At 38.5% G+C, this 14,068-nt stretch overlaps 1 protein-coding gene across 6 annotated transcripts in view; it reads right to left on the bottom strand.

The window, feature by feature from the left end:
• Nucleotides 1-8,013, bottom strand: part of LOC148878563 (holliday junction resolvase) — a 45,409-nt gene extending 37,396 nt beyond the window's left edge. For all 6 annotated transcript variants that reach the window (XM_088956598.1, XM_088956591.1, XM_088956606.1 and 3 more), the window contains exons 1-2: nucleotides 7,881-8,013; nucleotides 6,734-6,826 (exon numbers count right to left, since the gene is read on the bottom strand). In XM_088956598.1, the coding sequence (XP_088812724.1) occupies nucleotides 6,734-6,826; nucleotides 7,881-7,943 (156 nt within the window). In that variant the 5' untranslated portion in view covers nucleotides 7,944-8,013. The remainder of the gene's footprint in view (nucleotides 1-6,733; nucleotides 6,827-7,880) is intronic.
• Nucleotides 8,014-14,068: the final 6,055 nt, after the last annotated feature.

Genomic DNA, 14,068 nt, shown 5'->3' with positions numbered 1-14,068 from the left:
CCAAAAAGGGTATGTGTTATCATCCTAGTTCTCGACGTTCCTTTGTATGTGCTGATGTTAACTTCTTTGAGTCTACTCCGTTTTTCTTGGGGTCCGATGATGCTTCTTCCTCCTCATCACCTCCTCTTCCACTTCTAGTTGCGGATTTTGTTCCCCTTGTTCCAGCTGTGACGAAGTCCTTGCCTCCAGTGCCAACAATTGTTGAACGGCCACCTATTCGTCAAGTGTATACGCATCGCCCACATGTACCAGCTGCTACTCCAACTCCATCAACATCGACAGATCCGGCTGTTGTCTCCACACCAGCCCCAAACCCAGTATCTGATCTTGATCTTCCCATTGCCTTGTGGAAAGGTAAACGCACTTGTACCCTTCATCCTATTTCTAATTATGTTTCACTCACTCACCTTTCCGCTTCCCATCGCCAATTTATCTCTTTGTTATCCTCAGTTGCTGTCCCTAAGGATGTCCAAGAAGCCCTTGCCTCTCCAGGGTGGTGCCATGCAATGAAATAAGAACTCTCAACTCTAACTCATAATCATACTTGGGACCTCACCACTCTTCCTCCTGGGAAGCAAGTTGTTGGTTGTAAGTGGGTTTATACTGTTAAGTATTTACCTGATGGTAATGTAGAGCGCCTAAAAGCTAGATTGGTTGCAAAACGATACTCCCAAACCTATGGTATTGACTACACAGAGACCTTCTCCCTAGTTGCTAAGATAGGTTCAGTTCGTGTTGTGATCTCTCTTGTTGCTATGTATGATTGGCCCCTCTATCAACTTGATATCAAGAATGCTTTCTTGCATGGTGATTTGCTCGAGGAGGTCTATATGGAACAACCATCGGGGTTTGTTGCTCAGGGGGAGGATGGTAAGGTATGCTGACTAAAGAAAGCTATTTATGGGCTTAAACAATCTCCTCGAGCATGGTTTGGTAGGTTCAGTGAGGTGGTAAAGAAGTTTGGTATGAAATAGTGCCAAGTTGATCATTCAATCTTCAGTCATGACTCTCAAGCAGGAAAAATCCTATTGGTGATGTATGTAGATAATATTGTTATTACCGGGAATGATAAAATGGGCATTGATAGGTTGAAGACTTTTCTACAGGAACATTTTCAAACAAAGGACCTTGGTAAATTGAAATATTTCTTGGGGATAGAAGTAGCAAGGTCTAAGCATGGTATTAATTTGTGTAAGAGGAAATATGTGCTTGATTTGCTGGAGGAAACAAGTTTGTTAGGTGCTAAACCAGCTGAAACACCTATGGAAACAAATACTAAGTTGAGCAGTGATATGGGTGAAGTGTTTGAAGACCCTGGCAGATACCAGTGACTTGTAGGTAAACTGAACTAACTCGGCCAGATATTTCATTTGCGGTTAGTGTGGTAAGTCAGTTCATGCAAAAACCTTGGGTCCCTCATTGGGATGCGGTTCTAAGAATTGTGAGGTATTTAAAAGGGGCTCCTGGTCATGGTTTGATATACAAAAGTGGTGAAAACTTGAAATAGAAGGATATACTGATGTTGATTTGGCTGGCTCTATGTATGATAAGAGGTCTACCACAGGCTATTGCACTTTTCTTGGGGGTAATCTGGTGACATGGAAAAGTAAGAAGCAGACAGTCATGGCGAGAAACAGTGCAGAGGCAGAATATAGAGCTATGGCACATACTACTTGTGAATTAGTGTAGCTAAGGAACATTCTACAAGAGATAGGATACAATGTTAACACTCCAATGAAGCTCTACTGTGACAATCAGGCTACAGTTCATATTTCTTCTAATCTGGTGTTTTATGAAAGAACCAAGCACATAGAGGTTGACTGTCACTTTGTGAGAGAGAGAAGGTGTTGAATGGAGTGATAGACACTGCATATGTTAACACAGGGAACCAGTGGGCAGACTTATTTACTAAAGGGTTGAGTCGGGTAAGAGTGGACTACATATGTAACAAGCTAGGATTATATGATATATACTCACCAGCTTGAGGGGGGAGTGTTAGTGTTGAGTATGTAGGGGTGTTTCTGTCTTTATACTTATGTTGAGGTTGTTGATCTGTAATATTATATTAGAACTAGTGTCCCTTACTTAAGTAAGGGCACATGTGTCTTTTCCATTATGTTAGTAATATAAAACATGTCTGGCCAAATGGGAGAGGTAATTTTTTATCTCATTCAAACCAAACTTTTCTTCTCTCCTTTTCTCCTCTTTTCTCTCTTTCTTCTTTCTTCTTCTCTCTTCTTGGTTGTTATCAGACTAACAGAACTCAAGGGCAAGCCGAATCATAATATTTTGTTTGGAAATGGTCTTGAAGAAAGGCCTTTAGTTTGTCAATCCTTAATTTGTCACTACCATTTATGACTATATCATCCACATAAACCACTAATAAACTCTTTCTAGCTTCAGAATCATAGTTGAACACTAAATGGTCGACCTGACATTGTTTCATTCTAAAATTTTTCACCATTTCACTAAACTTCCCAAACCAAGAACGAGGAGATTGTTTTAGCCCATAAATCACCTTTTTCAGTCTACACACCTTACCATCCTCCCCCAGAGCAACAAACCCTAGTGGTTGCTCCATATAAACCTCCACCACAAGGTCACCATGGAAGAAGGCATTCTTAATGTCAAAGGCTCCAGAATCAATAATCCAATGAGAAGGTTTGGATGCCAGACAGGCCATACCTAAGTGTGCAAGAATAGCAGTGTTATGTTGTGAAGTGGCCTAAAGGAACCTCTCATACTCATCTCGTGGTACACTCATCATCTCCTTCCCGGAAGCAGATGTAGATGTGGAATGTGTTTGATCTGTCTGTTGGTTATTACTCACATCACCACCACCAGCAACCACATGATTAACCCATGTAGATGGTGGACCATGTAGATCATAATTGAAATTAATTGTATGTCCGTCTTTACCACAATGTGTACACTTTCTAGTAGTGTTCCCTCTTCCTCTACCACGACCTCCCCCTAAGTCACGACCTCCACCACTTCCACCACCACGACCAAACATGGGACTACCACGGCCTCCTCAAAATGCATGTCCTCCCTCTCTATTACCACGTCCACCTCCTCTCGCTACAACAAACACCAATCTGTCAGACACTATGGTATTCTCTGTAGGTCCCAATGAAATCCTACGAAGCCGAGCAAATACCTCATCGAGTGTAGGAAGAGCAGAACCTCCCAACATCTCGCTCTAACTGGTTCATATCCTAATTTTAGCCCCACTAAGAACCTAGTTACATCTAGTTGCTCCCTTTGTTGTTGCTGAATTTTAGCATCTGGAGTTAGGGGATTATAGACGTTGAGTTCATTTCTGAGGTTCCTCATACTAGCATAATACTCTTTTAGGGCTTGATTTCCTTGCTACAAATTAAAAAACTCCTAATAAAGCTGATATACTCTCGTAGTATTGTCCTATCCAAAATAAAGTTTCTTCGCATGTTTCCATATTTCCTTGGTTGCATCTAAGAACATAAAGTTGACACTTATCTTGGGTTCCATACTGTTCCACAACCATGTCATGATTTGGGCATATTCTTTTCCCAATCATCAAACCCTAGAGATTCAACTGATGGTTTATCCTCCTTCACATGTTTCACCTTCCTCTTGGCCTTGAGAAAAACCTCCACTGACTTGGCCCATGGCACATAATTTTCACCACTAAGTTTAATTGATATCATCTGCACACCTAGATAGTCTGAGGGAATCATCACACTAGATTTCTGATCACCACCATCTCCAGCTGCTGCCATTATTTTCCCCAATACAATTTCTAATTCTGAATTATCAACCACCAAAAAAAAATACTGTTGTTAAGTCAACACTACAACAGTCTCCACATCACCTTCAGCAATCTCTCAACCAGCCACAATGAAAGAAAATAAAAAACTTGATGTAAACCACCATTCAAACATATCCGGCCGGCCATCTCTTTCAGCAAAAAAATAAATAAATAAATAAAAATATTCACACCACTACTGATAACCAACCACCATAATTGTTACTCAACAACCACCAAGAACCCTCTTGAAACTGCTTAGTAGAGGGTCTAGAACACCACACGACCACTAGGGCTATCACTCGTGGTGACAGCAATATTAGAACTACTAACCTAGGGTTGTCGCACCTTTCTAACACCTGTAATGAAGATTGTGACAGTCTTGGATTACCAGAAAAAAAGATTTGCCTGCAGCCCTCTACCTGTGCACCTCAGATCACAGTCCAGAAAAAAAAAAAAAAAAAAAAGAGGAGAGATCACAGGTCCAGGTACTTGAAACAGCAGCCGCCTTCTCCTAGATTTAGTGCTCTAATACCTTGTTTCAATGGTTCAGATAAGTCATGTTCAGAGAGAAAGAAGAAGGAGAAGAAGTTGTCGAAATAGAGAGAATTAACCCTCCTAGTCAACCATAATCTTTATTATATTAGAATTAGGGTACAATGTCAAATATACCCCTACTTAAGTATGGGACAAGTGAATTAAAAAAAGGCAAAACAAAATTGCCACCTCATCACATAACTTAAAATGTAATAAAAAGACTAAGCTACCCTTACTCGACCAACTCTAACATGAATAAATGAATAATGATTTTATTAATAAGAAAGGAAGTGTACATTTATCAAAAAAAATAAAAGGAAAGGAAGTGTACATTCACCCTAAGAAGAAGCACGAGATGTTACCTCCCCTTGGAAGTGAAAGCATAAACAAACTCTTAACAGAATACAATCATAGAGTGGCAGAAAATAACTCAACCCTTGAGACCCCTTGTTTTGCTAAAGAATCTGCCATGGCATTTGCTGATTTGCTGACCCACTGATAGGTGACTGACATATTCCTTGTGAACCAATTAACTTTCTTAAGAAGATCCATGTAGCCCCATAGAATTGTTTCTGGACTTGACAACCAACCCACTACCACCTTAGAATCTCCCTCAACTATCAGATTTTCCACTCCTAGTTGGTTTGCCTAACATATTCCTTGTGAGCCGATTAACTTTCTTAAGAAGATCCATGTAACCCCACAGAACTGTTTCTGGACTCAACAACCAACCCACTACCACCTTAGAATTTCCTTCAACTATCAGATTTTCTACTCCTAGTTGGTTTGCAACCTGTATTCCTTGCACCACAGCCAGTATCTCAGCCCTTGTTGAATCTCCAACTCCCACCGATCCTGAGAATAGGGATGGGATGTTTCTATCCTTATCTCTTAAGATCCCTCCTATACCCGAACCCGAAGGCCCTGGATTGCCCAGGCTGCTGCCATCAAGGTTCAGCTTTACCACACCCTCTATAGGAGGTTTCCACTCTATCCGTAGTCTATTCTTTTGGGGGGTTGTGGATGCCACCTCTGCCCAACTTTTCCAGAGATCATCAAAAGAATAGCCTCTGAACAGATCTAAAGTTTTTATTCAATGAATTGTTCTTGTCAAAATGCACTTCTTTACTTCATTTCTTTCTTTTTCTTGGAGCATCCAAACAACATAAAGACCCAATTCCAAATATTAGTAGAAAAAGCACAAGACAACAGCAAGTGATGGTGATCCTCATTATGCCCTTTATACAAAATACACTAGTTTGGGGATATACAAAGAAAAGGTCTCTTCTTTTGCAAGTTCTCCATAGTATTGATCTTACCACAAAAAGCTTCCCAACAGAAAATAGTTGCTTTAGGGGGAATGGGCTTTGAACAGATTTCTTTGACAGGGAACTCCAAAGAGAGAGGGGCAAAATAGAGGGACTTGAGATAAGAAGCACAAGTAAAGGAACCATTAGGAGTTAGGGTCCAAATTCTTCTATCGGGTTTAGAGAGTTCCAAACAAACAGAGTCCAAAAGAAGCAAGAGCTTAGATACACAAGCAGATTCATCATCCCTTAAACCTCTATGAAACCCAAAGATCCAATTCAAAGACAAGGGGAGAACTAGGAGAGAAAGAAATCTTGAAATTGACTCCCTTTTGAAGAGGAAGATAGAGTACAGGGAGGGGAAACAATTTTTTAGAGGTTGAGAGCCCACCCAAATATCTTCCGAAAAAAGAACAGAATTACCAAATCATACGTTAAATTCCCATGTTTTATTAACTTAAAAGAAACAGTCAAAAGGATTATAATACTCCTATTCATTACAACTCACTCAACTATCTGGTTTTCAACAACCTTTTGAGATTTTGGTTTACATTAAGAAACTCTCCAATAGTCTAGAAGGATCCCAAAAGAGCTCTCACCACCTTGTAATCCTTGTTTGCATCGTGAATAATTCATGTATGCCTTCATTTTATATAAAATCTAGTCATTTTAATGCATGCTTAATTCTTCTTAAAATATTGAGATCTCTTGAGGCTTAAGGCATCACCCTCAAAGCATATGGCTCATGCATCAGAAGTTCCCAGCACTTTGTCTCACACCTCCATGTTTTAAAACATCATACTAGACCGAAAATATAGTTCAAAGACAGTAATCATATAGGATATGTTTACATTATATAAACATTTGTCTATAGTCTTTACTTTCTTTCTCATATCAAGAAAGTACAGAACCGTGCATTTATCTAAATATTTTCAAATTGAACAAGACCTATACCACATAAATATATGTAAAAATGTTTGTAGGATAAATAAATATGTCAACTATATAAATATATATATATATATAAGAGAGAGAGAGAGAGATGAAAAAGAAAAACAAATGACATGGAAAACAACATGAAATTGCAGAATAGAATGGATACTGATAGGCATTCAACAAGAGAAGCTAGGTCAGACTTCTCTTGAAGGTCCACATGCGCAAGTTGATTGATAAGTTTGATGCGATTTTCAACAACCTGCAGGACAAAAGAGTTCAAATCGTTAACAACCAGCTGTACAAGAACCACAAGTTTGAAACATAAACCTCATTACAACTCATAAGAATTTAGAACTAGAGAAAGATAATATTTTGTGGCTAGCAATTATTCAAGCCTTTAATTTATTAGGTTATATTTGGTACCATTGCTGTTTCTACGTGAAAATTTTTCGGTTCTTCAATAAAAATTGGTGAAAAGTATGTCTTCTCACATCGCATACAAGAGTTACTTCAGCTAGAACGATTAGACTTCACCCCCCCAAAGCAAGGAACGTCAATTTGACATTTCTACAAAACAGCCTTGTACACGTGCATTTTTAAGGTATGCCTTTTAAAACTGTAAACAGCCTCCAATAACAGTTGTATGCTAATTTTATTGGTAAACCCAAAACGTTTCAGGTGGAAACAGCAATGGCACCAAACACAACCTAAATCCCAAAAGGTAACCACTAAAAAGGAATGCAACTGCACTAACATATAACCAGACAAAAAAAAAATCATCTGCATAATTTTCCAAATAGTCATAGCTCTAGTCTATAACCTATCTCCAAACAGGTTCAGATGACTGATTTCTCACGTTCTCCAGGTTCTTATACTAAAGTATATCATGTCTAGAATATTCAACACTCAGGAATCTGCTTCTAATGCAATAAACCAAACCATTGTGCAATGAATTGTAAAGGAAAACATCCTCAGACATGAATTTTCTCATACTTTTCATCCAGTTTTACCATTTTAAAGTTTCCCCAGAAACAAAGAGCCAAGCAAATCGGTCACAAAATAACCCACAGGACCCTCGCATACATGTTCAACTGAATTGTTTGGAGGATTCTCGGAAACTGCAAATGCATGTATTTCTGCCACTCTTATCTACGATTAGATAACGTTAATGACCCAAGGAAGAATAAAAATTGGTTTTTACTTGAAATCTGAAGGCATACCAGCAAGAAACAAGTATAAACAAAAATTAAACAAAAGAGAAATTCCATAAATTTGCACTGCAAAAAAAACGATCCAGGTTAAAATGACCCAACCTCTGAAGCTCTGATGGCCTGCAGTAAGCTCTGCAAATCACCTGTTGCTCTTTCTCCCTCCATTTCTCGCTCTCGTTCGCTCACTCCTCGCTCTCGGTTTCCCGCCTTTACAAATATGGGAGTAGGGCTGCAAACGGACCGGATCGAATCGGACGTAGGCATTTCCACATTTGATCCATTTATAGTCGAATTTGAATCGGATCTAGGATTGCAACCGGACATTAGAGTCCGTAGAGTATTAATAAATTAAACTAAAAATGATTAAATTATTATATATTATTAATAAAAATAACTAAATTTGACTTTAATATCGTATTTTTTAAACAAAATGAAGGAAAATAATTTATATGGAATTTAATTTTAAGATAATTTAACCAAAATGTAACATTTAAACCAATTTTACTAATACACGTACAATGTAAATTTTAAACACCTAGTGGGAGTACTTATTTGATAGCATTCATGAGTGTGTTTGGTGAAATTTGACTTATTTAAAATAGAGGTAGTATAGGTATTTTCAAAACGACGTTATGGGATAAAAAGAAAATAAACACTAATCGAATAAATACTTAAAAATAAGTTCAATTTTTGAAAAATACTTATTTTTAGACTTATTTCCCAAGCACAAATGAGTGCTTTTATCGGTGTGGAGTCCGATTATAGTCGAGTCAAGTTCGAATTTGAACAATCGGATACTGGTTGAAGCCATTACATGTATTGAATAATCGAAATGACCCAAAAATTCACATTTTCAATGGACCAGGCCCGATTTAAAGGAGTTCCACTACAGGGGCTTGGGTTAGGGATCAGGCCCATTGAAAATATAAAGAATTTCCAACCCAACCCAAGTCATGGAATGGAGTGGTTCAACCTCATCTTAGACCCCATTTCTGTCCCCGTATTTATTGAGCTTGTATCCGTAAAGATTCGCATTCAAAAATAAGTCCAATCCTAATATAACAATAATGATCCAAACAAAATTTGGGTCGGGTTTGGAACACGCATGACGCATCCCAAATGCATATGTAGACTGTTTTGGCCATATACGGATCGGGCATGTAACTCCATAGGAGCTCCAAGCCAAAGGAGGACCCATCATCGTCGGAAACATTCGATCCATCCCGATGATCTAGACATGGCTTAATTTGCTCCATATCCAAACCCGATGATGATCTACATGGCCTTACACACCCGGTCTGATTTTCAAAATGGGATGGACCAAACAATTTCTGTATTTTTTTATGAAGTACGAATACACCCGATGCAGAATTCTGAATTCCAACCCCCCCTACTATTAGCCCTCTCTCCCCATAAGCCACATCTTGCCCGTGAATTTGGCATCCATTCACGATCAAGATGCATGTACTATGGGACTATAAAATTCTGATCTGGGCTTATTGGTCATTCTCCCTTTTTTCATAAAATAAATCGAGTTCACACGGCACCCCACAAGGTGCATGCTCCACAATGCCCACAGCACATCCCGATTGGCCATTGGGAATATCTCCCAATGACTATCATGGGAGATATTCCTAGTGCACACTGAGATGTGCATGTGAGGATTTCACATCTGCACCCCACGAAGGGCGCCCCAGAGCACATCCCAACCATGTATTGGGATCATCTCCTGGACTTGCCATTGGGAGATGCTCCCAGTACCTAGTTGGGATGGTAGGGCACTTGTAGGAGGCATATGTGAATTGGCATGTGAGGCGCCTATGGGGTGGAATGGGATCTCCTCCTCACACTTGGGCGCCTCATAGGCACATCCACCATGCATTGGGAACATCTCCCGTGAATAATAACTTATAAGTACGGGAGATGTTCCCAATGCACGGTAGGAAGTGTATGTGAGATTGGTGTGAGGTGCCTTGTGTGAGGAGCAGATTTGGTCTCCTATGGGGTGTTGATGTTATCTCCAAATAATCAGCAATTTTAGCCAATGGTTTAAAAACTGACATGGAACTATAACTACTTTAGCCATTAGTTTCTGAGTCAACTATTTGACCATCTAGTTTGAATGGACAACATATTTCATTTTTTTAAAGTAATTAAAATAAAGAAACGGGCAAAAATCGTTGTCCAAGTCAAATGGATTGACAATTTGTCTATCCAAGTCAATGGGTCAATGACTAAATCAACCATTTTTAGCAAAAAGACCAAGTCAAAGATGAAATGGAACTGGTTGCTTGGATAGTTTTTGGGCCAAAAATCATCATTTATCTATTCCACCCGTTAGAGACATTATGAAGCATGTTTTGGTTTATTGTTAGTGTGGTCAATGGGTTGGGTTTGATCTAGGTCAAATAGACGGACCATGAACCAATGAGTCTATAAAACCAAATGATCCAAATCCATGCACAAAACTATACCTATTCACACATTGAATTTGTATTGGGCTTTATGACTTATTAATAGAAAATGTCCATGCCCAAGCTTGAGCCGAGGAGAATACTTAGCTATTCGAGCTCAAGCTCGGCTCGGTTCATAGCTCGCAAGTTCTAGCTCAGCTCGGCTTGACTCGAGCTTGACTATAAGTCAATTTTTTAAAATAAAACTTATATGCATAATTTTTTTTAAAATTTTTTAGACAAAATTAAGAATTATAAAAGTTATTTACTATTGTACATTAAAATAAAAATATCATACTAAAAAAATATTATAATATATAATAAAACTTATTTATTTAATACTAAGCCCGTGAGCCTCACAAACTGAATTTCACTGGAATCGAACTCAACTCAATTAGCAAATAAACCTATATATCAGACTTCAATTTAACTAAAAGCTCGATTTAAACTAAGCTTTTCATGAAAATAATTGATGAAAGACTCGACTCGTGGCCACCCCTTGCCTCAACTATCAAGTAGTAAGAGCATGAGTCTGGCCTTATTAAGTCTGAAATCCGGTATATGCTTTGCAATATCTTACTTTTATCTCCATATTCCATATTTTTTATTACTCATATAGAACCCCAATTTTGTAGATAAAAAATATTGCTGCCCAAGACAGACCTGACAAGACAGAAATAATTATAAATTTTGACCACATGGGACTGACCTGACAAGACAGAAATAATTTTTAGTTTTAAACTTTTAACTGAATAATTGGAAATTATCCATTTTTGTAAATTGACATATAAGGACATGGCAATATAATAATATCACAAGAATATCATGAAGATGCATGGTAGTTTGCTAAGGTCCCTGGCTGGTCTAAGCAATATAAACCGGGGGTATATTTGTAATACACTAATAAACATATATATGAGCATGATTAGATTAATGTATAGTCGAATTGGATCTTGATCAACACCCAAAACCAATCCTGATTCAATTATATTTATGACATAATATCAAAACCTAAAACACGTAATACAGACATAGACTCTATATAATTGGTTTGATTAATCTGACCTTTCTTTAGCTGGGGTCCACCCTAGACCGTTTTGCTAGCTACGAGATCAAAGTATTGTCGTAACCCATCAAAGTTAAGGTTCTACCTACCTAGCTCTACAGTACATTCAAAGGATTGTGAGGGCCTTGCCTTGGTTTTATGGAAAGAACAGCAAGATCCTATGAATTTTAAGTTTTTAACCATCTAATCCAGGCAATCTCCAGCTTGAAAATTTATTCAGCAAATTATTATTGTTGCAATCAACTTTCAAATCGGTATTTTACTCCATAAAGTCTACATGGTGGGACCTATTGGATGGTGGGGTTACATCCTCTGTTATATAATGGGACAAATACCATTGAGTGTCCTGTAACACAACAGTGTTGTAGATAGGATGGTTGAATTGGTGATTCAGTGAATTTTCTGGGTTGATTCAGTGAATTTTCTGGGTGATTCAGGGATTAGGGATGTTTGGTTGGAGGACTCAATTTGCTCAATTTGCTGATTCCAACTTGTAAATTTGTTACATCAGTTATTTTCTTGAATTATGTGAAAAATCCCATTTGATAAGATAAATTCCTCAAAAATTGATAGAGGAATCGGCCAGTACTGGTTTCATTTTTTTTTCCTGAGAAATTATATCGTCAGCATTATTCATTATTTCTACCAAATCATGTTTTCATGGAAAAATAGGTGATTCCCAAACCCTCAAAATCACTGATACTCGAGGAAATAATTTTGTTAAATTAATTCTCCCAAACAAACACCGAGAAAATCAGTATTTATTTATTTTTTTAATTTCTTTTAAAGGGCTAAACAACGGGATAACCCATCCTCAAACCCAGGTGCAAACAGGATTCGATTCCAAGTCTCTATTACAATTAGCAAAAGTTATTACCAACCACCTTGTAGAGCAAACCAGTCGATTAATCAATACAAATCTCACAAAGCTTTTCTTTTTTTCCTTGCAGGTCCCACAAACACTTGAATTATTTGTACTTAACTTCCCTTTTAAGTTTTATCTTCTTGATTTGAACATTTTCTTTGTTGTACTTTATGCCATTTACAAGTTGCACAAAATATGGTTCTAAGTTTTATTTGGTTTGTATTTGAATCGGGATTTTGAGATTTATTTGATTTGTGGTCGATCCGGAATCAAAATCGCTTGAAATTGAAATTGGAATGACCATGTTTAGATCATACAGAATCAAAATCAAAATTAGAATAAGATGGAATTAAGATTATCATTCCCAAGGGAGTGGAAGGGAATGGCGATTCTTGAAGAATGGCATTCCACCAGGAATGGGAATTGGATTTAGATTCCACTCAATGGTTGAACCCCTATTCCCCCTCTGAAACAAATGGACCCTGATTTGCATTCAATTTGCATAATGTTCGTTGTAAGTTTCACCTTGTTCTGCGAGTGTATATCGAATATTGCACCCTGTGCAGAAAATGGGTTGCATTGTGGACTGTTGCGAGTGGCAACCAACCCAGCGTTGCAATTCTGTTGCAAAAAATGAAAAGAAACCGAAACTCAAGCCCATGAAACATGGATGGATTTGGATTCTTATTCTTGATCGTTTCAATTGAATTTCTTACTCAATTCGCTTTCTGCAGGTGAAATTAAAGAAGAAAAAAGAAGAAATATTCAAACCATGAAGCCATTAGAAACTCAAAAGAGAGAAGAAATAATTGCAATGAAGTTACGTAGCAAGAACTTACTCACAACATGAATTATATTCCTTGTTACAGATTTCACATTACAAAGGAAGCAAATGCTCCATTAGACACACACACACACAGCGAGAATATCACATAATTCATATACTGCAAAGAGAGATTACAGACTATTTTCTCCACCAGATCAACGACCATGGCCATTGCCACCTCCAAAGCCAGAGCCACCGCCACCAGGCTTGCTACCTCCGCCACCTCCACCACCATTTTTCCCACTACGACCTGATCCACTACCGAATCCACTCCCCCCATTGTAACCATAACCAAACCCAAACCCAAACCCAAACCCAAATTTGCCTTTACCAGGACTCCCGAACCCAAAGCTCTTTCCACCTGGAAATGACCCACCAGGGACCGACCCACTACCACCACCGCCACCACCTCCACCGCCACCTCCACTACCGTTGAATGGAGGCCATGGTGGTATGAGTCCCGGCTGATACGAAGGCAGAAAGCTCAGAAACCGGGCAGAGTGAGCTAAGCTAGTCAAAAGCAGGAAAGCAACACAACCCAAGACCAAACGAGCCATGCCCAAAAGTACTTACTAATTTGAGGCACCCCAGTCCCTACTGAATGATGCGAATCTGGTTTATTTATACACCCATAAAGGGGTCGCTGTGTCCCTGTAGAGGGATGCCTTCCTAGTGCCCATTGTCTCTTTCATGAGTTGTAACTTTGGCCGATTCTCTGTGGGGTGCATATCCCTCCATGAGCCTTTTTCTTCTATCCATTGCCCACCACAAGAAGGGGTATCTGTTTGTCCTGATTAGCCTTGTTTTCAAATGATTCTATAGATTTATTTCACAGTGAATATATCTGATGATTCACATATGACAAGAAGTAGCCAGCTGTTTATGCATTTGATATTTGTTTTGATGCTTTAATTAAACCAATCAAAATAAACTCTGCATTATTAATCGGATGCTTGACTCCGTGAGTCCGTGACCCATGTGATACATTCTTCTATGGCTGTCGTTCACAATTAGGTACATGTAAAGGCTAAATTAAGGCTCCCATCCCCTAATGGGGGTTATATAAGCAGGGAGCTTCCC

Source organism: Nelumbo lutea, chromosome 1 (assembly GCF_056320005.1).
Source record: "Nelumbo lutea isolate HS-2025 chromosome 1, American lotus-T2T, whole genome shotgun sequence".
NCBI lineage: Eukaryota > Viridiplantae > Streptophyta > Magnoliopsida > Proteales > Nelumbonaceae > Nelumbo > Nelumbo lutea.
The sequence above is the reverse complement of the archived record's forward strand: the minus strand, read 5'-3'. Positions and strand labels throughout refer to the sequence as shown.